This window comes from Anopheles cruzii, chromosome 3, assembly GCF_943734635.1.
Source record: "Anopheles cruzii chromosome 3, idAnoCruzAS_RS32_06, whole genome shotgun sequence".
In the NCBI taxonomy this organism is placed as follows: Eukaryota; Metazoa; Arthropoda; class Insecta; order Diptera; family Culicidae; genus Anopheles; species Anopheles cruzii.
Window position 1 is genome coordinate 52,992,617 of NC_069145.1, and position 24,635 is coordinate 53,017,251.

General features: G+C 42.8%; 1 protein-coding gene across 1 annotated transcript; it reads right to left on the bottom strand.

The window, feature by feature from the left end:
- Positions 1-3,465: 3,465 nt before the first annotated feature.
- LOC128274998 (CREB-regulated transcription coactivator 2) lies at positions 3,466-23,205 on the bottom strand. Its single transcript, XM_053013363.1, has 16 exons — positions 23,092-23,205; positions 12,101-12,205; positions 11,062-11,179; positions 10,835-10,995; positions 10,519-10,748; positions 10,284-10,446; positions 9,862-10,206; positions 9,083-9,130; positions 8,286-8,519; positions 8,082-8,212; positions 7,941-8,019; positions 6,729-6,791; positions 5,772-5,813; positions 5,377-5,641; positions 5,243-5,257; positions 3,466-5,017 (listed from the first exon to the last, which is right to left on the bottom strand). Exons 1-16 carry the CDS (start codon positions 23,203-23,205, stop codon positions 4,896-4,898), a joined length of 2,235 nt encoding a protein of 744 aa, XP_052869323.1. The 3' UTR covers positions 3,466-4,895.
- Between the last annotated feature and the right edge of the window lie 1,430 nt (positions 23,206-24,635).

Here is a 24,635-nt window from a genome sequence, read left to right on the forward strand (position 1 = left end):
GTTCGCTGCATAATCTGTGAGCGTGGCTTTGTTTCATTTTCTCTGCAATCAAATCTCACCCGCAGCCATGCACGAGACGGTGCGTATAGCTTATTTGGTGCTAATCATTCTCAAATAATTTCCGAAAATTTGAATCTATCAGCTTTTCAACAGTTAACAATCCCGAAAAGAGTTACTGAAAAGACGGAATTTCTAACATACCTGTGAGGTCCATATGGGAGATTCTGCGCTTTTCATGTGGTTCTCGCTATCGCTACCCATACAGCACACAACATAACACACACAATGCTATCCAGTTTGCTGTAACATTAATGTTTTTCATGTTCTTAATTTCCCTCTCTCGCATCTGTGCACGGAGAATCCCGTGTATACAATTAAATATCTACAATTTGTCGTCGTAACATGAGCGATGTATCTTGGGTATGTAATGTGAATAAGGCAATGGAGAGCACTGAAACAGCCGCTAATGCTGCTGATAAGAGAACCAGCATTTAACCTACGGGGGCCGGAAATTTAAAATATGTTACATCTTTATCAATGTTTCTAAGCGCCTTAATAAAGTCACTACACCTATCTATGATTTCAATCGGGCACTTCCCAGGTAATTCTGCCACGAGTCTGCCTCTATTTGCCACAAAAAATACGCAATCGGTACACAAAATGGTACTTTTAATAACCCTGTACAAAAATGGTACACACCCTTTTTATAGTTTTCTTTTCCCTTCGTTAATGTTGTTATGTTAGTCACTATGCTAGTTGAAGAGGTTCGTCCATGGCGTTCCCCATTTCCCGTAAAGCGCATAACCCGCGCTGTTGACTTGTGCGATTTCGTTTCATTCTTGTTCTGTTGTTTTTCTTTTCCCCCCATCGTTACATCGTTATAATTTATTTTACAAGCGTTTCGAGTTTCAACATTTAATGTTTCTTTCCAACACGACCGGTACCAGAGGGCCACATTCGTATGTTGAGAGTAGTCCACTATGTAAACAGTTACAAACTGGACGAACATAAGGTACTGTTATCGAATATTAACTAACTACAACGAGTTATGACAAGAGGATAGCTTTTAGGTTATGCTTTGAGCAGCATTTTGCTAATGGAGTGACTGTTTGTAGGATTGCCGAGAGATCGCATGTGCATCGTAAAAAGACATTTGAATAGGTTCAAACTATGAATTCAAAAGTCGGAAAGAGCAAAAGCCATGCAAAACATCGGCGTGAACTTGCTTTCGAGAAGAAACGAAAACAATGAGCACTACATTTGCATTTATCAAATCTAAACCATATTTTAATAACGAATAACAGTTTGGCACAATGAAAATGTATTTGAATATTGCACAGCAGCCGAAACAGAATCATACTTTCAAAGCGACAAAAAAGGGGAAAAAATTCAGGAGGAAGAAAATATTTAAAAAATTGAATTACAAACCGAAATACTGGTGAAATTTTAAATGTAATGCAACCAGAAGAGGAATCTTGGAAATAAAACACCGAAATCATAAAAAAGATAATGCATACATTTCTTATTGGTGTTAAACAAGAACCATTTTCTTACACTCTAACACACGTATGTCACTGACTGAATGGACCGAGCAATTCGTTTGCTTATATGTACATTACCCTACCACGATTCATCTCCTAGCCTTCGAATGCCAAATCGTTTAGCAAACAATCGCAAATATACAAGTAACTTAGAGTATTGCAAACCAATCATACCCAACGTTAGCAGGACAACAAATGGTGCCTCTCTCTATTAGTGAACAGTTAAACAGGGACATCGAAAGGCGAGTACAAATAAAAACACGAGTGCCTTCTCTCGTATTGTAGACGCAAACTAACCCTAACTCACTTTAGAATAGCTCTGCTTACATAACATTGAATCGACCGGTTTCGTTCTGAGATGAAGAATCATCTATCGCATCTCTTCGTTTAAGCCACATGCAAATGTTTCAGTTGCGATTGATTCGTATCGTAGTGTACCATAAACGTGTAGTGTCATTGCAAAAATTGTCTTTATTTTCTTTGATTTTTTTTCCATTTATTTTCTCCGACTTTTGAATGTGTGCGTTTTTTGTTCACCATCATACCGAAAGCTTATATTCCCCACGATTCGTTTTGGTTTTGGTAACGAGTTTTTGTACACTTCAGGGCCGGCCATTATCGAAAAAATGTTGCAAAAATATGTGAGCATGATTTATGTCTTTTTCGTAAAAATATAAATACAGATACGCATGTTGTTACTGACGTCCAAATTCATTATGCAAACGTTGCAAACGTTGCAAAGCTAGTAGCGCAATTTAACATGATTGGAAAAACCTGTTTCATTTACTCTGTTGGTAGGGTAGCGACCTTTCGTCATAATGGATAGTGGATGCAAGAAAGTGGTTTGAAATTGGCCAATTTATCATGCTGCTAAGGAAGGTTGTGAAAAGTAATCGAAGAAATTTAGTACGAACTGCTTGGTTGCATCCGGAAGTAGAGAAATTGGGACGAAGCAGCGCAAAAGCGGAAGAGAGATAGAAAGAGAGAGAAAGAGAGAGCGAAAAAGAGAGAGAGACTGTAATTAACAGAGTTAGAAAAATACGTCAGAAATTGTATATTTTGCGAGCGATCGCAGTAGGCTTCAATTCAAGCGTACCTTAATGTGTATCTGACTTTTGCTCCTTGTCACTTGGTTCTAGCCTACTATTCTCATCCTTTATATAGACCACAAAAGGGTAGGGTAACTGGAAAATAGCCACAATGAACAATTATGCATTTGTACATTCATTGCCACACCGTAACGACATTTACGCAAATAGTTACAAGTGCAAATGAAATCAGTTTCGCGGATCTAAGGCGTTCAAATCCCCTCTTACAGTAATTTCCAAACCGCAACAAAACGGACATACTTTGCGATGCTAACACACAAAACGCTCATCATTCAAAGTGTAGGTGTTGTGTTAAGTGAAATAGTTAAACTTTTTTTTTTTGTCTCCAAAATATATTCCAATATCATTCCAATTCAATTATTTTGTAAAACCATGCTTTGCGTTTTGTACTCGAATGATTTGAACTTTTTAAGGTAGTGAAACTGTAATAATTGTTTTTCTATACTGAAAACATTCGCATCCAAAGTTCGCTGTTCAACAATTGGCTATTAGTCTATAAAATGCTGCCCTTCGCGTAACTGATTACTTTTTAGGCGGCTTTCTGTGTTCCGTACATAGGAAAGCAAATATTACGAGAAGCCAAACAAAGATCAAATTTGATATGTTATGATATTATAACACTTACAGCTTCACGTGGCCACATAATACACCTTTTTTGTCGATTGCGAATCACAGAACTGAATTGGGGCTGCTTAATCCACAGCAAGCCTCGTTTTCAAAACTCATTGTTCAAACTCAAAAGCATTGTTTACGTACGTTTACGTTTACAATCATATGTCTGCGTTTGTCAGTAAGTTCCTTCCTCTCCCTATCAGTTATGCTGCCTTCATGAATAAAATTCCTCTCCACCAGGGACCAGGAAATATTTACCCAATCTTGATTTCGATGAAAAAGATTATTTCAAGCAAAAATACAGGAAATCATATAACGAGAAAACGTGTTTGATAATTTTTCTAAGCCCAAATCAGCCAGTGTCGGCTAACCAGCTTTCGTCTATTTCAGCAGAGAAAATGGAGCCTTGAAAGGCATTCGCTTGCTATCGCAACCAACGAAAAAATTAAGTAGTCCTGCCTCCCGGAACCATCACATTACTGTACATACTCTGTTTCTATTTGCCTTCATGTTTTCTTCTTTTTAATGTACATTTTGTGTATTTTCACCATTTATTTTTTATCTAACTAAATTTACGTTTTTTTTAACTACATCGTACTTATTATGTATCTCTTATCATCAGTAAATAGCACAATGTTGTAATGTTGTTTATCAGCGAAGGTGACATAAAAAAAAGCATTGCACAGACAACTCTTGTAATTTTTTTGCTGCTTAGAAAACTTCCTTGAAAGGAAGCCGGTTTTTTATAATGATTTCGAGCTTTGTATTTCATTGTTTACTCATTGTTTCTTATGTTTTAATCATTTTCTGAGCTTGGTCATTCTGCTGAACCTATTGACTTTTTTTTTACTCGTTTCCATCGTTTCGACACATTCCTCCACCCATTCCAATGGACTTCTCGATTGTTTTATTTTATGTTGCTTTCTATATATTCCAATACATTCCAGTTCTACGGCAGTAGAACTTCAGAACGGCGGCGACCATCAACCATAAGCACTCCGGCCGTCACTGTTTGTGCTTGTGGACAGCATTTCTTCCATTAAATTCATCTAAATATTATTTTTCAATTGGTGTCACCGGTCATAGATGCCACTTCGGGAAAATATTTGGTTTTTATTTCTTGTAGCTTGGATCAATCCTTTTATCAAAAATAAGTAAGCCATCGAATACGCCATTTGAGGACGTCGTCATCATGAGATGATGACGGTACATAGCAATTAATCTTTGAATAAAAAACGAGATCAGTCACAGAGGAAAGTTATTTTTATCTTTGAACAATGTTGACAAACCAAAAGTAAACCTTTTGGATCTATGTTCCATTCTGTAGTCGCCAAAATCGGAAACTTGTAGAAACCCAACGTTCCAGAAAGGGTCATCGATCGTGATGTACTTACACACCGACATATACACCGGTGATTGTACATCAGTCGACCTCGTGAAGTTGCTTATCAGTAAAGTTAATTCCCTTCACCCTTTTGTCGTTTTTTTTTGTCTAGCTTATTCCAGGATTGCTAATAGCATTGTCGCAATACCTGTGAAAGCGTCGCTGTAGTTGCTTTGAAGTAATCAGCCATCTCGTGCGATACAGAGAGTAGTTTAAACAGAAGGGTGGCGGTAACAGGATGGGTTCGAACTACTGCAAATCTCGTCGAAAGCTGTCCTCGTCCATTGGATCAATCATCGTGCTGGTGTCGGATAGCATCTGAATGCTCTGAAAATCCATATGGCCGAGCCCAAGATCCGCTTCAAAATCGTCTGTAAGATAAACAATTTTCAAACGTTTAAGAACGTAACAAAGAGTGGAACAAACTTTCTTTTATATCCTTAGTAGTACAAATGTCAGAAGAAATGACAACGTGCGGTGCAATTAGCTTTGGAACAATGAATCTCATCTTATCTTTTTTCGTTTCGTCAAGGCGTTTGTGGCAAAATGATGAAGCTTTTGCAAATATTTCGAGTAATAATGGCCACGCTACTCACCTCTAGTTGAATAATCTGGAAATGGGTGAAAACGGTCGGTTATTATTCTTCTACAATTGAGGCGCAATGATTGTTTAGCATATGAACTACACAAATCGCACGCTCCTTCGAGAATAAAAATATGGTTAAATTACCTGTAAACACGATTTCGGGGATTGTTGGAGTTTGCGGTTCTATCAGAGATTGCGTATTTGGTAAGCTCAGCAACGGCTCCGTCGTTCCGTTGAACATATTGTTCATGGTCGTATTCTGCATGTTCTGCATATTTTGACAATTCACCGAATTTAACTGATTGGTTTGGGTGCTTGTTTGGTGATTTTGATGACCCTGACCATTTCCTTGGCCATGTTGTGGCCGCATACCAAGAGTACTGTTCATTGTCAGATAGGTTTCGTCAAACTGAAAGTTGAAACAGTACATAGTTAGTTAATGAGTTAGTACTTAAATCAGGATGAGAGCATTAAAGAGATAACAGAAGTTTGTTTCCGGTGCGCTTTCTTAAAGGTTGAGTGTGTTCACCCTTACTTACCCCGCTGAAGACCATTTGATTGGTCGTAAAATCAGAATCGCACTAATTTTTACGCCGAAGCAAGGATTTCCGTTTGTAGGACAAAAGAAAAACAAAAACAATTTTTCGTAAGTTAATTTTACACTTTGAAGCAATATGCGAAAAATAACGAACAAACAGTCTTAAGCCAAAAACAGTCTAGAAGAAAATAGGAACGTTACAGGAGCAATGGTACATGAGCAACAACGACAAAGAGAACGACTGATATATAAAAAATCAAGTACCTAACATAATATCCAAACTTATCGCGATGCAATGAAGATGAAAGTGAGGATGCCGTAGAATCAAAAAAAGCTTTACGTGCACGAGGTCTAGAATGATTGTTTCGAAAGACATGCCTCACGAAACATAACATATCATATAGAGCATCAACATTTACAACAACAACAATCAAGGACTGGCAAAAAAGGAGTTTGACTAGTAACCAACCATCGAACTACTATCATGCACCACGAGTATACTAGTAACACTAATCATATTTGTATAAATTTGTTATCACTAATTAACAAAGGGAAAAAGTGAAGAAAAAACATTTCAATACGATGCACATTGTCGTTAATATTTAAAATTTATAAACTACTGGTGTTTATCGTGATGTTACGAATTCTCGCGAACTAATAAACCATAAAATTACCGTGTGCTTCAATACTATTTCCGCGCGCTTGGCAGCAACGTGCTTTACATCGCTAAAACTGAAGTGTGCATAAAATCGAAGGATTTAATGGTCGAACATAGAATTCAAACTAACAATGCATATTACACCATGCGATTCAATTGAAATGCCTTTGTATTTGCACTAACTCATATTAGAACAGAATGTGTGGAGTGATGAAAAAGATCACAAAAAGTAGCGAGACTAGTATAAAAATATTTGATTTAAAGTGGAATAAAACATTAGTAATTGAAAATGTTATCAACCTGCACTTGCGCGGTTAATGTGCATCCAGACTCTACTAGACTTTGAACCAGTGTAGTCCAGTCCTGAAGGAAGATGACGATGATGATTGGTATTCGTTGTTCGTGGTATTGTGGTACGCGAATGATTGTAAGCAAACAGGGAACAATAAGGTGTGAGGGATTCGGATCAAACGTGGTAAAGTAAGGATATTCATAATGGTTTAATTTTTAATCCAATAAAATTCAAATTTATGCCGTCCATTTTAGTTACGTTGAACACAGAATGTCGAAAGCCGAATCATAACAAAGATTGAACAGAAGTAAACTCATTTGTACATGATAAAAAAATTTCATTCAAAGTCGGACAGTAATGAAAGCAACAGTAGCACAACAACCGCCAGCAGTTTTGTTGTGTAGCAGTACGAAACGGTCACGGTAGACGCGTTTGGCAAAAAACAGTAGTCGGCCAGCAGCATACGCGAATGGGATAACGTTGGTTGGATTGTTCGAAAAAAACAATAGATATGATGTATTAGTAAAGATTGCAGATTGCACATTAAAATAGATAAAAACCAAATTGCAATCGTAACCTGTTCATGGATTCCTATCGCAAAATTTTAGTAAAGCATCTCAATGGCAACAAAGTCCGAAAAGTACAACACACAAAACTTTCAACATAACTTTTTCGATTGAGAAGAATGGCATAAATGAAATTGATTTTTTAGACATGATGACAAGGATATTGGTATAGATAGAAACGATCGTAATGGGGAACGAAATCACTTTAATAACCAATATTTTTTATTATGCAACTATTTACACATCTCGCCGAAAACTAACGGGCCCTGCGCAAACATATCTGAGCTGGATAGTGAAAATAGGCGATAGCAGACCAATTGAAGCAATAAACTGGTGTAAATTTCGATCAAAAAATAATAACAGCTACAACTTATTTTCATTTCGTTGTATAAACCATATCATATTCAGAAATTGCACAGTGTACTTTCCAATCAGTCAAAGTAAAACACTTGACAGTGAAACGAATCTTTATGTGGTGCTATATGATCGTGTGTAATGGTAAATTTAAGGAAAGTTGAAAATAAAAACGTATAAACGATGGTCTTAGTGATTTTACGGGAGAATGGAAGTGAATGATTCACAAGAACGGAAGCAACCATAATTGAGAACAAACCCAGAAACAAATGCTAGTGCAAACCATATAGCAATACTAACCAATGTTATGTGTTCCAAATACTGCGGTAAGGTGTTCTGCGCATAAACATCGCTTGTAGGATATTTATCGTACGTTTGCCTACAAACAATAAAAAGAATCACTTTAACAAAATGGCACCAACCAACACTTCAATTACGTACCCATTGTTACTTCCAACGCTTTGCGAAACGGGACTACAGGGTGCACTCGAGTTAGAGTCCGGATTGTTCACCAATGCCAAGCCCGGACTAGAGCCCGGACTGGGTCGATTCCGATAATCGGACATAATTTGCTGCTAAGAAAAGGGTACACTGTAGTGCTAGTCTAGACAAGCTGATGTTCTTTGTCGAGGGCCATCATCTTACCGGAGACACATTTCCATGAGATCCGTACAGTATGCTTTCTGGCGAGTTATGGTTGGGCGATGCCAAGCCATCGTTTATCTGGGTAAAGTTATCGTAAGCAATCTGATCTAGTGTAGGTATTCGTTGCTGTTGCGCCTGTTGCGGTGACTGTGCTTGTGGCTGCTGCTGGTGCTGATGCTGCTGCTGCTGCTGCTGTGGGGACTGCTGCTGGGTAGTGTCATAAGTATTGTTGACCTAAGGATTGACACGCACAGATGGATAATTAATATATCTTCGCTTCTTTCACAATGGCAAATTCGAGGAAAATGCAAAAAGACTTCATTATTCACAGTATTCGTATTCGCAAACTACTTATGGTTTTTTTTTATGTTTCCTTTATCAAAGTTCGTTTTGAGAGCAAACTAAGTGACTATAGAAAAATGCAAAAACGTTACATTGACAATTACATTGAGCTTTGTTTCATTAGCACAGTAGCATGTAACGCTGATCTCTTCAAGAGACGAATGAAGCCCTGCGCTCAAAGTCTCTTTAATAATACAACAATAACAACAGTAGCATGTAGGCTGAGATTGATTCGGTATTAGCAAAGCTTATATATTCTATAATATTTTTAACATGCTTTTAAGAGATGCGGAACTAGCGTGCATACGTTTAATAAAATCAAACTAAGCTAGAAAGAAGCTCTAACGAGTGCTAGCAGCTAATATAATCTTGCGGCGTTTCATTCTTTTTTCGGTAAAATATAATGCAACTTGCGAATAGAACAAATGAGGAAGAGACAAAGAAAAGATATATACCTTCGACATAAACGAATATCTATTACTATCTGGTACAGATAAAAAAGGCTGCAAAAAATAATGATAAAAGAAAGAAAAAACAAACGTAAATATAACACAACACGATTACAAGCAAGCTGCAATAGAGAAGAAAATAAAGATGCCAAAAAAGGAAGCAGAAAAAAGTGCGTAAGTGCTATCAGGATGCCGGTAGCAACAAAGAATATGGCACGGAGCGGTTCAGAGTTGGGTAGTATCAAATGGAGAATAAAGAAACAAATGACAGAAATTGAAAATATCGAGCATTACACGGTCTACTTTATAAAATAGTCGAACTGTGCGCTGATTGGTTAAAACAGACCGACAGAACGTTTGTACGTTCTCATTTTCTTGAATGCTGTCTGCTGATGACATTACCGTCCAAATGTGTCAAAAATGGAGCGAAATCATATTATGTTAGAACCAGGCTTATGTTATAGAGCAGACTCCGTGTGATGCCGCTAGTAAAGTTAGGCTACTTTGACATAGTTCTTGTTGCATCAATACACCAGTGCACTATTAATAATATACTAATTCAGTAGCGCAACGCTACTTTAATAATTAATAATTAACAATTAATAATTATCAAAACAGATTCTCTGAATGCGGTGCCGTTTTGATTGATGGTGCATATTGCATCTGCAGTAAGCACATATAAGCTTGACTGCAGGTTACTACACTCACACACAGTAATGCAATATGCTCTTGCGTTTTCCCGTTTTTGTTTTCTGTTTTGACCGGAACAGCGGAACTGGGCTCACCTGACTAGAGACGGTTTGTGGTTTCGCTTTCTTACTCTTAAGGCCATTGTTAAGAGCCGTTACGCCGCCACTGTTGTTGTGATTTACAATGTTTGCCAGACTGACGGTATTGTTTGCACTCGGACTGCAGCTTACGCCGCTACCGGTAGGGCTGACGGATCCGCTGTTCGAATGGCTAGCGGGAATGGGGTAGCCCCCACTTCCGCCCGCACTTCCCACGCCACCACTGTTAGTCATTCCGACTCCGCCGCTAAAGCTGTTCGCTCGCGGGTGCGGATGGTGATGATGATGATTCTGGATGGCAGAGGTCGGCGAAAGCGATGATGGTGAGGTACCGAGGGGGCTCTACAAAAAAAGGACATTCACATCAATCACTCAATACTCAATCACAGAATCACAGAGTACAACAGAATGAAACTTACCGGACAATAGCTGTGATTTTGGCCACTCGGATCATACGCTTCTTGATCCAACGTGGCCGGATACATGGAGGGATAACCGACGGACGTCAGGTCTGGTAAGGATCCTGTATTGCTTGGGATGGGTATCTGTACGCTATCGGGATGGTTCTGAGAAGGATAGATGCTGCAAGGAAAGTGGCCAAACTTGTGTTAAAGAGAGTTTCGTCAAACTTCGTCTCATTCTCAATGCCCTTACTTGATTCCCGGCAACCGTGGCAATGCCGTAGAGGAGCGAGACCTAATGTCCTGCGTGGATCCACCGTTATCCTGGTGACTGTTGTGATGGTTGTGCTGGTGGTGATGATTATGATGATTGGTCATGTGGTTATGCACTTTCGACATATGTTGAGCATTGGAAATCTTTCTTTGCACTGTTGGGCTAAGCGTGAGGGGCGAGTGGGTGGTAAGATGATTCGAATCTTGCTGCTAAAAATGAAAAAAAAAAAAAACAAATCACTCTCTCAGATTTCTTCGATTGTTGCACGAATTTGTGGTCGTTCTTCAACACCTACCTGGTTTTGGCACAGGCTCTGGTGGATGGCTGAGTCAGAGATCGAACGATGCCAATTACTTTCCATTGGCGGTATCAAATGCACCGTACTATTGCCATATGGAGATGTGTCATGGTTTCGGCTAGCCTGTCGGTTTCTCATCGGACCACCAGGTGTGCGTCCTGCAACGAAGCAAAAAAACATTTGATAGACACACAGGGACAGTCGACAACCTGCAGCGCTCATACCTCTCGATTCTCTCGCATGGCTGGGTGTGCTAGCTTTAGATGTGATTTCTTTTTTCACCTTAATGGTCTCCGGTTGAGTGTAGATTTTCATCTCGGCCAAATTCGTTCCATCGTCCACCTAAAGAGTACAGCAATGAAAGGTATCAGTAAACTGCGCTCAGTGATAGTGTCATGCCTGAGAACTCGATAGTCTACCATTGAGAAACGATCGGCAAAACTGGACACACATTTCAAATAGAATGTATAATATAATTATCTACTAACTACACCCTATTTGGAGGGAGGAATTGTAGGAGTTTAATCGAAAACGAACTTTACCGGAATACACATGCATAGGCATGAACACTGATAGGGAGAAACAGGAACTAGAACAACCAAAACAATTTCTAGTCATAATGTATGACTACATGTTGCGAATTGGACAAAGTAATTGATCACCATGCGCCTCCATTTTCTACATTTTTAACATTTACATTTAGTGAACATAACCATTTTAAATTTGTGCAAAGAAATGTTGTTGTAAACTAGACAAGAACGGCAGAAACCAATTTATCATGACCCTTCGAATTATATACGACAGATGATCATTTAGTAGTTCAGTAAAAAATGCATGAAATTATTCGCTCAATAATTTTGTATTGAATTTCTTGAAATAACGCTAAAATATCCCAAACAGCTCTTTGGGTATGAAAAAATACCCTGCAATATTGTAAAAGAAGAAAACTGCAATTCCACTAAAACATAAACTTAAACTGCATACGGCCATGAAACAAAAAGCACCATTTAGTGTACAGTTTATTTTTGTCTTAGAGGTACGGACTGTTCGACGTACAGTTTCTACATTAAAATAAGGTAATTCAAAAACCAGACTAATTGCTATCAACTATCAACAGAAATGCATGGAAGTTTATTGAGTACGAAGGATTAACATCCAATCAGTAACGAAACTAAACACACTATATATAACAATAAAAGCATTGACAAGTAATGAGAGAAAAGGAATGCCAACAGGATGCAGTGTTAAACCAACAATATACACCTTTTCCTGGAACTGCTTGTTATCATTATTGACGTTGGGTAGAGAACCACCGCGAAACGTGCCCAGCGAACCAGTGGTTGGCGACAGATTGACACTCTTTGAAGCCTATGCATTTCCATTAGCGATTGCAATGACCAGCGAGCGCCGGCCGCCGTGGTGGTGAAGAGGATGTTGTCGATCGTGGACAATGCGGGATAAAAAAAATGTTTGCCAATTCAAGGTGTGACCATGTGGGAAGTTCGGTTACGTTTTGTTGATTCGTAGGAGGGTATAATCACGGCAACGGCACGATGTTTGCGATATTCCGTCGTTACGTTGAATGAAGCGAGAAAGATTGGAAATATCAGGGTGAAAAATTAGCACAACCCGTCTACCCGTTTGGCTTTGTGAATTTTTTTTAAACAAATCAGAGCAAATTAAAATTTGAAATCATCAAATCTGAATCTGACAAATTGCCACCATTGAATAAACTTAATGTTGACACATTATAATAAGCTTGATTTGGCACCGATTCTAAGACAATAATGCAACAACAGCCAAATTGGAGTTAGGCCACATAAACAAAAAACATACTTTCTATTTTGTCTTTTTTCTTTTCTTTTTTGTATCGTAAAAAGTAGTATCGTTGTAATGAGCATCGTAAAGATGAAACAGCAGTTTTGAATTGTAGTTATTTCAAAGGGTTTAAATAATACATGCCGCTACTCATATCTACTAGGCCAATATCTATTGGGTTAGCACAGTCTGTCTCACACACTACACCATTCCGGCGCATCCGATTGCGATTATGAACTTCATTTTAGCGGATGTTGCCTCACTTCAGAGCTTCATTGTACAACAAGAACATAACCTTCCCAGGAGAGATAATGTCCGCGAGGCTTGGTCCGCTTGGATCAATCGGTACGAGCAAAACGTCGTTTGCAAACTGTAGGGAGGACTATATTGGGAACGTCGGCGGTCGGTATTGGTGGTTCCTTTTAAAGTGCTGCGGTATACGAGGTTAATTAGCTTTCAACACTCATCAAATGCCTTCACGCTTCATATATGCACGCACACGTTTTCTTCACTTTCCAATGCCACACAAATCTCTTGGCTAGCGTCTTCCTGCGAACGGTCCGTTTCCAACGCTCCGTTTCTTCATTAGTAACTTCAGACACCGTCGAAATGATTGATGTTCGTGGCTGTTCCAAAATCGGCAAGTTTGATGAACACATGATAGAGCTCCTCAGAATGACCGATCTTTGGTGAGTTAATCGTTATCCACAACTAGTTGCCGCTAAAAATTTTTAGAAAGTCGCTCACATTTCCGTCAGGATTGGCGCAAACTACAGATCATGAATTTTTGCCATATAGCTTAGAGCGTCGTTGGTCACGACGAAAACGAATAGTTTTCCATTCGATTTCCCAATAACCAAATATCTTTGCGCATTGGTACATGTTATGGATAGAGATCCACGCGCTTACTTGCCAGAGCCACGCTTTAAGAACGAGGTAAACAAAAACGGATGCTCTGTTCGTCCATTAGTGCCCGGGTCCTGTGCTCCAATCCAAGAAGCTTAGTAATTTCTTCCACCATCGTTGTCACACTTGCATTCGAAGCCCAATGCACACGCATACACAGACTCGCGTATCCGAACACAGAATCTCCTGCGTGTTGGTTCCGCGTCTAGCTTTTGATGCCGCACTTTGTTTTTCGTTGCTCCCAAAATACTCACGCTCTCTCTCGGCGTTGTTGTGTGTCCGTGCGACAAGCCCATTCAAATGTAGAGAGGCTTGTTTACGGTTCGAGAATGTTGGGGCAATTCGTAATTATGCGTGCTCGGAGCACATGCTCTTCTTCTGTCTATCTCTCGCCCTTTTGACTCTCTTATTCTGTTACTCTCTGTTTCTGTGAAGTTTGCGCCACTCTTCGGTCGCTCGGTTACAAACTTTACTGATTAGCTTCGCGTGCGATCGATCTATGAGAAACGCGAAGCTCATCACTATGGGACTATCGGGCCGCATCTTGCCTATATGAAGTCGGAGCAATAGATGTTCGGCGCTGCGGAGGTTCTTTTTTTTCATAAAGACTTGTTTTGCTGTACCATGCAGATGACGAAGGCAATTCGATTCGATGCCTACTTTTTTAGTAGAAAGTGAACTATCGGATGCCCCAATGGAAAGTTCGATGGTGTCTTAGATTGGATTAGAGCGCTATTAAAATAAACCAGCAAACACTGGTTAATTTTGTGGTTGCTGACCATTTTCGGTTAAGTGTTGAAAAGATGCTACTTTTACCATTTATCCACCATTTTTATTGATGCTTCGGACGATGCAAATATGTACAGCTCGTTAATTATAAATGAACTACTGGGCGTCTCCATACAGACACTTTCCAGCGAAGCATAAAAATTAAACCAACCAATGGATCATTTGCAAATAATTAATTGAAATGCCTTAAGCGTTTGTTATCTATAAAAAACGACTCCCATCGATCGATTGAAATTGGCACAATTCGATAGGCTATTTTATTGGAAAAAAGGGAAAACAAAGTGATGTGAAAATTTAGTGCCAATTTTCGACACATCACAGTTTTGTTCGGTTCGGCTGCTTCCGTTTCCCTTACCAAACGGCAAACACTGGACCTGTCTGCCAAGAAGCCCCACAAAGCCAACGCGCAATAAAACGAGACGAATGACAAAACCAGAAAATCAAATTAGAGGCTCCAAATGAGTAGGATCTCCAGCGGGAGATACCGTGTTCGGTTCATCATCGGACAAAGACTACGCGTTCCAGTCAGAAACACTCAGGACAGACAGACGGAGCAGCAAAGTAAAAACCACTCGGACTCTCTTGCGCGCCGAAGCGTGAGAAAAGTGTATTAAAAATTTGTGTTGAAAATGCGGCGCGTTTTCGTAGATCCGAACCGTGGTTCTTGTGTGGTCAGGCGTCGTAGGTCAGAACGTAGTTTGACGGGGGGCACACTAAACAGCAGCTGCACCATCCTCTTCCTCGACGCATTGCAATGATTTTGCACTGACACAATCTTGCGCGCGTTGCAGAAGCAGCGCCTTTGCCACTTGCCCCTCGAGGGCGATCATGCGATCTGTTTCTATTCCACGGCGGCCGGTGCTCCACATGTGCAAGAGGGCACACATCATACGCGCGGACCGCACCGTACAGCAGACGAATCCCGGCGGGAGCAGAAAAGTTTATAAATAAACACATTGTGGGGCGACCAGCGCGCAACGTAAACAATCGGTGGCCTGTAATGTGTCGGTAGTGGTGTCGGGCGATAGGAAATGTACCGAATGTAGGAGAAGGATGAGGGCCACAACACAACAGCGGCCAATAGTCACCGCGGACACATTTTTGTTCCGCGCTTCGTTGCTTATGTCACACGCGGCGACGGCGACGACGACACAAGACAACAATTCTTGTTCACCCCCCGGACCCCACCAAGGCAAGATTTAATTTTTTTGTGCCACTTCAAAGTTTGTTGTTTGCTTCCTCAAGGCAGAATAGTGTGTTGACAGACATACACTTCACTCGGTAACCAATTTGTGACGCATCGGGCTAGAAACCACCGCAGTCACCACCGCGCGGGGTTAATTCGCTAAAGAACTTTGTAATCTACGCACATTCGGGGCACGCGGATCGAACCATCCCAAGGATCCGTTTGGCACAACGAAGAATGACGACAAACGATTCGAATCGAAATCTTTTCGATTTACATTTTGCGAACACGTTCCGCTAAGCGGACAGCCTTTACGAAAAACACTCACAAGACGAGCCGAAAAAGCGACGTCAAGAGCCCCCGCCGAACCAAAAACCGGTCTTGGGGCAGCGCGAAGAAGTTTTCCCTCCGGCGGCACACGCAAACTTCGCCGAAGGTCAAGCCGCTGCCGAACTTGGCCGCCTCGTCAGCGCGCTCGACGCTACACACCCATATTGCGTTGCTTAGAATTTTTGACGCTCGACCAGAAGCACAGAGTTTTGGGGGAAAAACCACGGGAAACGCCGTACCCTTCGTTCGTAGATCGGTGACACCTCGAGCATGGTCCGCTCGAACTCCTGCTGCTGAAGTTTCATCTTTTCCTCCTGGATTTTGATCTTATCACGATACTTCCGCGGGTTTGTCATGCTGCTGCTGCTGCCACTGGTGCTGTTGGTGCCACCGTGGCCACCACACTTGGCCGCACCTTTTCCGCCAACCACACCGGACGCAATTTTGAGGCCGAATCAGCGGTCGCGACACCAAATCCGCCGTTCCGTTCACACCGCGTTATATGCGCGTTAGGTGTGGTTTCTAATTTTCCAAATCCCACAATTCACTTCGTGGTTTCGTGCCCCAAAAACACACACCACGGATTACGGACACGGATCACTCAGCCACTAGACGACCTAGAACCAAAAAAACGGCAACCCACTAAGCTGAAGGCGATCGTCATCAGTACGAGTGCGAGGGGGGAACCGCGGCGGCGTCGTAGTGTACACGCGACAGGAAACAAACGCGCGGCGTAAGATCGAAACCGATCACGAGCCCGTACCGAAGTGTACTGAGCGGCGCGCGAGCCTTCGGTACACCTCGCGCAACGCGCAACCGCGTCAGAACCTTTTTTTTTCGGCGTCTTCAAGAACCACTCGACACCAACACCAACTCCCGGCCGGGGTGCGCGCAGTGTCCGCGCGGTCGTGGGAATGAGACAAAGAACGCGCGACTCGCGAAGTCGCCGTTCGCACGCCTATGACACACATCCCCGCCGCGAACGGGGCCGCGTGCCGAGCGATTAATGGCTGCGCATCCAGCACGAAAAAAAAACGAAACACGGACAACAAAAATGCGGAACACATTAAGGGGTTGGAGCGGGAGTGGTATCCTCGCGGCGGCGTGTCGACGCACGATCTCCGCCGACGATCGCGCGAATAATCAAATTCAGGTGTGTTCGGCGGCGGCGGTGGGGTTGGCCGCGATCGTCGCAGGTGTGTGTCGGTAATTCCGTTCTCCAACACACCGACGAAACAACACGAGTCTACACACTGTTTACCCATTGTTTTTTTTTTTGTTGCTGGAGAACCGGGTTTCTTTTGCGCGTCTGTCTGAAATGCTGCCGATTGCCCTTTGCGCCTCGCTGCTGCTGCGGGTTCTACCCTGTTTACTGATCCTCTCTCACTCTCTCGTTCTCACTCGTCCGCCCGAAAGGGGCGTCTTATCGTTTCCGCCCAGCCAGACTCTTGCCCCAATGACGCCATTCGCGGTATGTATTCGCGGCGCACGCACACGCCCAGGGCTGCGGATCAAACAGCAACAGCGTTCTTAGAGTGATCAGCACGGCGATAGAACGCGATCGTGCTCCGCACGGACTTTGCCGGGTTTCGCAAAACGGGTTTATCCTTTGGGCCGAGAAGCGTGAAGGCGCACGTGCAAAGTGCAAAACGCGACTAAAACTGCCACTGACTGACAAAATATGGAAACAACCTGACCCACCAGCCCAACCAAGTCAAGCCAAGGCTGTCGGTTGCCTAACCAAAAAAAAAACAGTGTCTAGAGGTTTGGGGAAAGGCCTCGGCCTGGGGAACCTGCAACCCGCGCGCTGACTGTTGTTGTTTTAGCGCCACGCAACGCAACGCAACGGGAACGCGCTTTCCAACACAATTACACGACCTGAAGTCGGACGATGATAAGAACATCGTTCGTGCGCTCCACTCTCACTTACACGCACGCACATCTTTATTGGGCCGTCCGATCGACCGATTATCAACCCATCCTGAACCCCAACCCACCCTCCAATCTGACGTTCACGCACGAGCTTTGGGGGATCTGGTCGGTAGGTTGGTCGGTTGGCGGCCGAGAACGTTCGACCCAGGCGACGATGAGGGACGCGTGTTTCGAATATGTTTGAACAGCGAACACACAGCTGATTAAACGGATCAATCGAGAGAATTAGAAGATGTTATAGAAGCGGAAAGAAATTAAAGCAAGAGAAGGAGAGCGGTACTGAACGAAGCAAGGACAACCCAACGAGATGTAGAATCCGACCCAAGTTAAGCAAACGACCTAAGGCATTTCCAAACCTATTGGGTTGGCTAAAAGGAAATCTTTTAGTTTTGGTTGAAATTCAAAACTATATTTAACACGTTGCACCATTTTGTTGGAAAATGTGTTGCCTTTTTTTAAATACCTTCATAATGCCTCTCTCGTTGAAGGCTTAGTCGTTATTGGCGAAAAACTCGAGCAATCCATTTTCACAATCCTTTTTTGATCTCAGTTTTTCATCACTCAGAAAATTTTCAAATGCGCAAAAAGGTGTCAATCGCTTGGTGCAAGGTCCGGACTATACGGTGGATGCATTAAAACTTCCCAACCAAGCTCCCGGACTTTCGGGCGAATCACTTAAGACGTGCGTGAAATTTCGTTGTCCTGGTGGAACATTGCGGTCGATTCTGGTCGTTTGTGGTCCATTGCTAGTTTCAAACGGTGCAGTAATTGACAGAAGAGATCTGAATTTTGTGTTTGGCCACACGGAAGCAACTCATAATAAACGATTCCTTTCAAGTCCCACCATATACCCAGTAGAACATTCCTAGTCGTTATTTCTGGTTTGGCCACAGGTTAAGCTGCTTCACCACGCTTAAACTACGACCGATTTCACACAGTATTGTCGTATGTATCCCATTCCTCATTCCCAGTACTCATCCGTTTGAGAAATGGGTCGATTTCGTTCCGTTTGGAAAAAAAACTTCGCAGATGGAAATTCGATCCATCATGGTTTTTGGTGTAAATAGGGTGGCGCCCAAACATCGAGCTTCTTTCTAAATCCAGCTTTGCGCAAATGGATTAAAACTGTTTGATGATTAATCTTTAGCTCCTGGTCAATCCTCTGATTACTAACATGCCGATCAACTTTGATTATTTCTGTGATTTTATCGACATTTTCGACGGCGGTTCTGCCAGTGCGAAGCGCATCTTTAACATAAAAATTAATTAAACGGGTTAACGAAACCAAAATTACACATTACTAGCTTTTAGAATATCGAACCCATAATCAGCATGCACAATTTCAGCGCCCTAACTTGAATTTTCGCCTTTTTCAAAGAAAAACTGTAAAATGTACCGAATTTTCTCTTCATTGACCTCCATTGTTAACACCCTGTAACTTTTAAGCGAATGGAACAAACAAAAATCAATGAAGTGTCAGCTTTAAAATGAACCTAAACTTGAAACTGCACGATCGATACTTCATGAGATATCGATCACTGTAGCCTACTGACAAAATAATGGATTTCTTTTTAGCCAACCTAATATTGAGCGTTGGGTACGACTGCTAGTTCTCCGATGCGGCCAACAACAAGAGTGCATCGGCAATCGGAGGGGTAAGAACAAGCCAAGCTATCACAATAGGTAAGGATTCCAAGCGTAAGCTGCGTTCAGCGATTCGTATTCATTTTCTTTAACAGCTCACATCCTGCCGAACGGACGGAACGGAAACGGCCCTGCCCGTTAGAAAAGCCTTGCCCATAATACCGCCCCACGGGGGAAATAATGTTGCTCTAGAAACCTGTAATTAATGCTACTTTTAATACCATTAGCCACCCCAGTGTTCAACAAGCAGAAGGTGAAACTAGGAAAACTTCACGGAAAAAATCTTATAAATTATTCACAGCACAAGGCACGGTCGTTCGTCTGTAAAAATGATGAACCGATAGACTGTTCGGCACAGTCAAGGCATCAAAAAGAAATATCATTTTGTGTAAGCTTCCAAACGACTTGGGGTAAAATATTCCCAAAAAGCGTGTTCCCAAATTTGCAGCTAACCAATTTTGTATTTAACACTTTTGTGTGCTTTTGTGTAAAATAAACGATGAGCCTCGCCCAGTAAACTTGATAACTTTGTCAATATTACGCCTCCTCTATTTTTAGCACCACAGTACGCGGCCTCGCGGCCTGTTGCAAGAACTTCGGTTAAATTAATATTGACAAAAAGCATGTACATGGTCAACAATCTACGCAATAGGCCCCGCGTTCTACCACCGAAGGGGAAACACGCACAGTCATGGCACCAAGAGGCACCAGCACGCCAAGATGACTGGTTGTGGATGGCTCGAAACACGAATTTGGCTCGAATCACTTCAAAACATAATGAGTTATAGGCCCCCCCAAGATTTCTTCTTGTTCAAACCGGTTCCCGTTGATTGGCCAACCCTACTAGGCCTAAACCGAAGGGGCTCCTTTCAAAGGTTCGTCATACACGACACAAATTGTGCTGCATGTTTTTAAAGGCATTGAGAGCTCCTATGAATAAATAAGGCTCCCCAATCCGTGACACTGATTCGCGAAATGTACAAACGCTGAAAATTTGGAAAGGAACGGGTAGAAACCCGTTCAGAGGAGGTTCCTCCAAAAAGAGTTCCCCATTAATCAAAAGCTTGGGGTGAAATGATGCATAAAAATTACGCCGCTATGAATAACCTTTCGTTCACGCGTTTCGCTCTTGGGGTCAACACTATTCGCGAGATTCGAAAGCAAGTCGTAGTGTGTCTCCTGACCACTAACACACAGGTGAATGATCATGCCCCGCTCAAACCTGAAAGAGTGCTTTGCTGTGCTTATCACCCTGGAGCATCGTCGTATCGATGCTTAGTTGTTGCAGTGCCTGGCATCTAACGGGAGAGCACTGCTCCGCTATTTTCGCTCCGTCTACTACTGGTCTGGTCAAGGTGTCTCTCGCAGTCGCAGTTGAGTTCGATCGCTCAACGAATTGGATCCGCGGCCCCTGCGGCTCCTGCGGCTCAAAGGCATCCATTATCGCGCGACAACGAGGCTTGCCACAAGCAATTCGAAAACAACTGATCAAACACAGCGCGTGTGCCGCGAGTCCGTCGTGGTGTTGTTTGTTTTTCCCATTCAACATCGGCAGCTGTGCCCGTTGGCGCCACGGACACACTCGCGTGGCGAAGAGAGCACTGGACATCGCCGCGAGATTCTAGTGTTGCCTTGCCGTTGTGGTTGTGTGGCCCTCGCGCATGTTTCGCAAAAGTAGTGGTTGGTACGTGGATCATCTGTCCACACCGTACCGATTCATCGGTTTCCATGCGAAAGGCTTCAGTTCGAACCCGGACAGTGCCTCAACTAGAATGCATAAATTTATGTTAATGCTTAATACGGATCTAAGAAATAGAATAATAACAAACCTTCCAACAAAAGTCTTCCATGTGCTAGTCCACTACAAAAAGGCCCATCGGAAGGAGCTCGTCTAGAGCAATAGCTGTTCCTCCGTCAGAACTCGGTCACTTCTCGCGCCAGTGAAAAATTGTTGCCGCAAGAGCAACAAAAAAACGCCATCAAAATGTGATCCTCAACCACTGTGAAGGTGTGCCGCAAAGATCGCCGCCCGTTCAAGAGAACTTTTGGCAATCTCTCGCGAGAGCTGCTTGCTTTCCCCTTCTAGTTTCGGCCACAACACGTCGCACGTTGCTCCCGTTTCGGTTCGCGCCCAAAACCGGTCCCGGCAGGTGCGGCAACCTCGTGCTAGAAAAACTAGAAAATCACCGCCACACGGGCAGGACCACTTGGGATCGGCGGGCAGCGCAACATATGACACCCCGATTGCAGGGGTGGGCCCAACGAGGGTGAAAATAGCCGCTAAACATGTTATTTATAAATACCGACAACAAACCCTCGGCTTAGTGGTGGTCAGCTCGCACAGGATCGTCGCTGCGGGCGATCGTGATGGGCATAAACGTACTAACTTCGAACCGAACCATGACCAGCAGGGACCAGCAGGGAGATCCACATGGAGGGCCCTTCGTAGTGGTTGGCTTAGCGTCAGCAGACACACATAAAACCACACAATTTAAGGCTCGAATCCTCGAAGAAGTTGGACAGATTTCACAAGATTGGGGCGTACGAAGAATCCAATCCAATAGCCCGTTTTTATGCTAAAAACTTAATCAAACACTCATTGAAACACTTTTGTGTTGCTATGGTTTTTCCCGAATCACTTCATTATTTAATTCTACTGAACCATAAGTTCTTCATATCAGTTCAAAAATACTTTGGCAGAATTTGCATTTTGGTCAATGTCGTTTTGAGAATCTTCAACGTACACAGGGTGGTCAATGCGTGCGTGCACTTCTTCATTTGGTTATAAAACAAAAACGGCTTAATATTTTTCGATGCTTGAACTTTCATTTGAAAGCTTGATTCATTACATTTTTTTATGGAAATTAATTTTGGTAAAATGTTTACCAGGATTGGCTTGGCAGGAGCCCATTCGGTCGACCTACTTTTGAGTACATTTTCGATTGTATCTGATCGTATTTCGGCAATAGCAACTTGAATTTGGGTCTTAAGGTTGTCAAAACTTGCTGGTTTGTTCGCATAACATAAATATCGATTGTATCTGTGATTGCACGTAGCGTCGTCCTGTTGAAATCAACTGCCATCCAAGTTCTCAGCTTCAATTTCGCCGAAGAAGTAATCAGCCAAAATCCGCACCAAATAATCAATCGTTGTGTGTGCATTGGCTTCTCTTGCTCGATGTGTTGGTTTTCCGAACCTGAACGCGAGGTGGAAATGATCTTCGATGAAATGTGCGCCAGAAGGTTGGAATTTTCCATATTTCCCAATTTTCTGTAACCAAAATAGCATTTTTTACATAATTGTGAAGAATCTTCCTTTCAAATAAACCTTCAAGCATCGCAAAATATTCAGCTGTTTTTTTTTCATAACCAAATGAAAAAGTGCACGCATTTCTGACCACCCTGTATCTGCCAGGTTAACGGCATTGACGGTTTTGAATTGTGATAAAATCACTACGGGACTAAACATGTTCCAATGATCCCGCAGTCATTTGCGCATCCACAATGAGAAGCGCCGTGAGTATCCGAAACAAATGATAAAATGCGGGTTTGATGGTTTGTTAAATGGTTTTGTGTTGAAAGTACACTTTTTTCAGCTCCCAGGGAGTTTGTGTTGACGGAAAGGGAACGGAAAATCGTGAACCACATACCTTGGACGTCACATCGGACACCTCTCTCATGATCCGCTCGAACTCGGCAGTTTCCTCGGCCTGCTTTTGATTGTGCAGCGCAATCTTCTCGCTGAACTTTCGCGGGTTCGCCATCTTAGTTTGTTGTTTAGCGTCGTTTTATCTGGGAGACCCTTTTAGTAACGCACTCGCCCGTACCTTGTCCACGCACAGCACATTTGCTGAGGAATGTGCGCGATTTTTGGCACTGTTCACGCACTAACTGGTCGAAGGTAAATTGACACAACACCCTGTTCTATCAACCGATTGCACCGTAACGTGCAATCAACATCGCACTGCTCTTTCACTTTGTGCGATGCTGGTGGTGTCCCATCCGATTTCAGGTGTCTCGGGCGCTTTAGCAGTTATCTCGGCACACCAAATGCTTAGTGTCCGCATCCGATAGTAAATATGTTGCACCTGAGCAAGGCAAAGACGTTTGCTTCTCACGAACCCATTTCGGCTTGGAGTATTGTTCTTTAACGTTCGTCGGTCAGGATTGTTTCGAGCTCACTCCCTTTTTTCACGCGCACCACAGCTCACCACAATGCCCGTGGCGAAAGCGAAGCCTGCTGCTGCTGTTTTCCGAGATTTCTGCTCTCGATAACAACCATACTGCTGAGCATATTTTGCACTCTGCCTTTCTCGCTCGCACACGCACACGTTCGCTACTACTACTTCGCTGCGCTCTTGCGATATTTTCAACAGGACGCTTTAAACAACAAAACTCACGTTTTTCTCACTTTTGCTTTTCGCGTTGAATGACCGTGCTATCGATTGGGTTGTTGCAATCGCAACCGCGTTCTGGCGAATAAACACACACGCAGGATAGCGCCGCGAACCGAGCGTTTAGTGTTGATGCTGTAGTTTGGCGAGACGCACAAACATTGGCATTGGGTCGCCAACAACCTGAAATAACGGTAAGAAAAATGACACTCGAAACGGTACTAGATATGTGTGCAAACAACAGTAAACAAGCCTTTCAATCACACACACACACACACACTCTGGTGTTGCTAGCCGGTAGTAAACAATAGAATAAGTAGCGTCACATTCGACGTGGTATAAGAGAGCATGCCCGCGTTTGGTGGTCACATTTACCAAACGCACTCTCCGCTGGGAATCTTTTGGGATCATTTGGGACAGGCACTAGTGGACGATTGCACAACGGCACAAGCCGACGTACGACGGATACTTTTACGGTTCCGGGCCCGGGCGCACACACACACGCACACTAGCACCTGTCTACTCGTATACTAGCACCTTTGTTACTATTCGCGTCGCGCTGCTTTCGTTTGTGTGCGAGTACACAACAGATGAGCAATTTTTCGGCAGACAGCCAGAATGATGAATATAGTGCTACCCGAGGGGCGAAGGGCCTGGTCAGTTACTACAAACAAGAGTTTAATGAGCCTAAGGGTGTGTTGCATAGCAGTTATCACTAATGCGCGGAATGAAAAGGGAGCCCAATTATCGTATTGATACCCGGTCCCCCTTCCCCCCCGTCTCCGTTTCAGGCAAATCGA

Coding starts and splice junctions, on each gene's coding strand:
- LOC128274998 (XM_053013363.1), bottom strand. CDS start 23,205: ATGGCGAACCCGCGAAAGTTCAGCGAGAAGATTGCGCTGCACAATCAA. Junction 12,206..23,091: donor TGTCCGATGTGACGTCCAAG/GTATGTGGTTCA, acceptor GGAAATGCATAG/GCTTCAAAGAGTGTCAATCT. Junction 11,180..12,100: donor ACAAGCAGTTCCAGGAAAAG/GTGTATATTGTT, acceptor TGTACTCTTTAG/GTGGACGATGGAACGAATTT.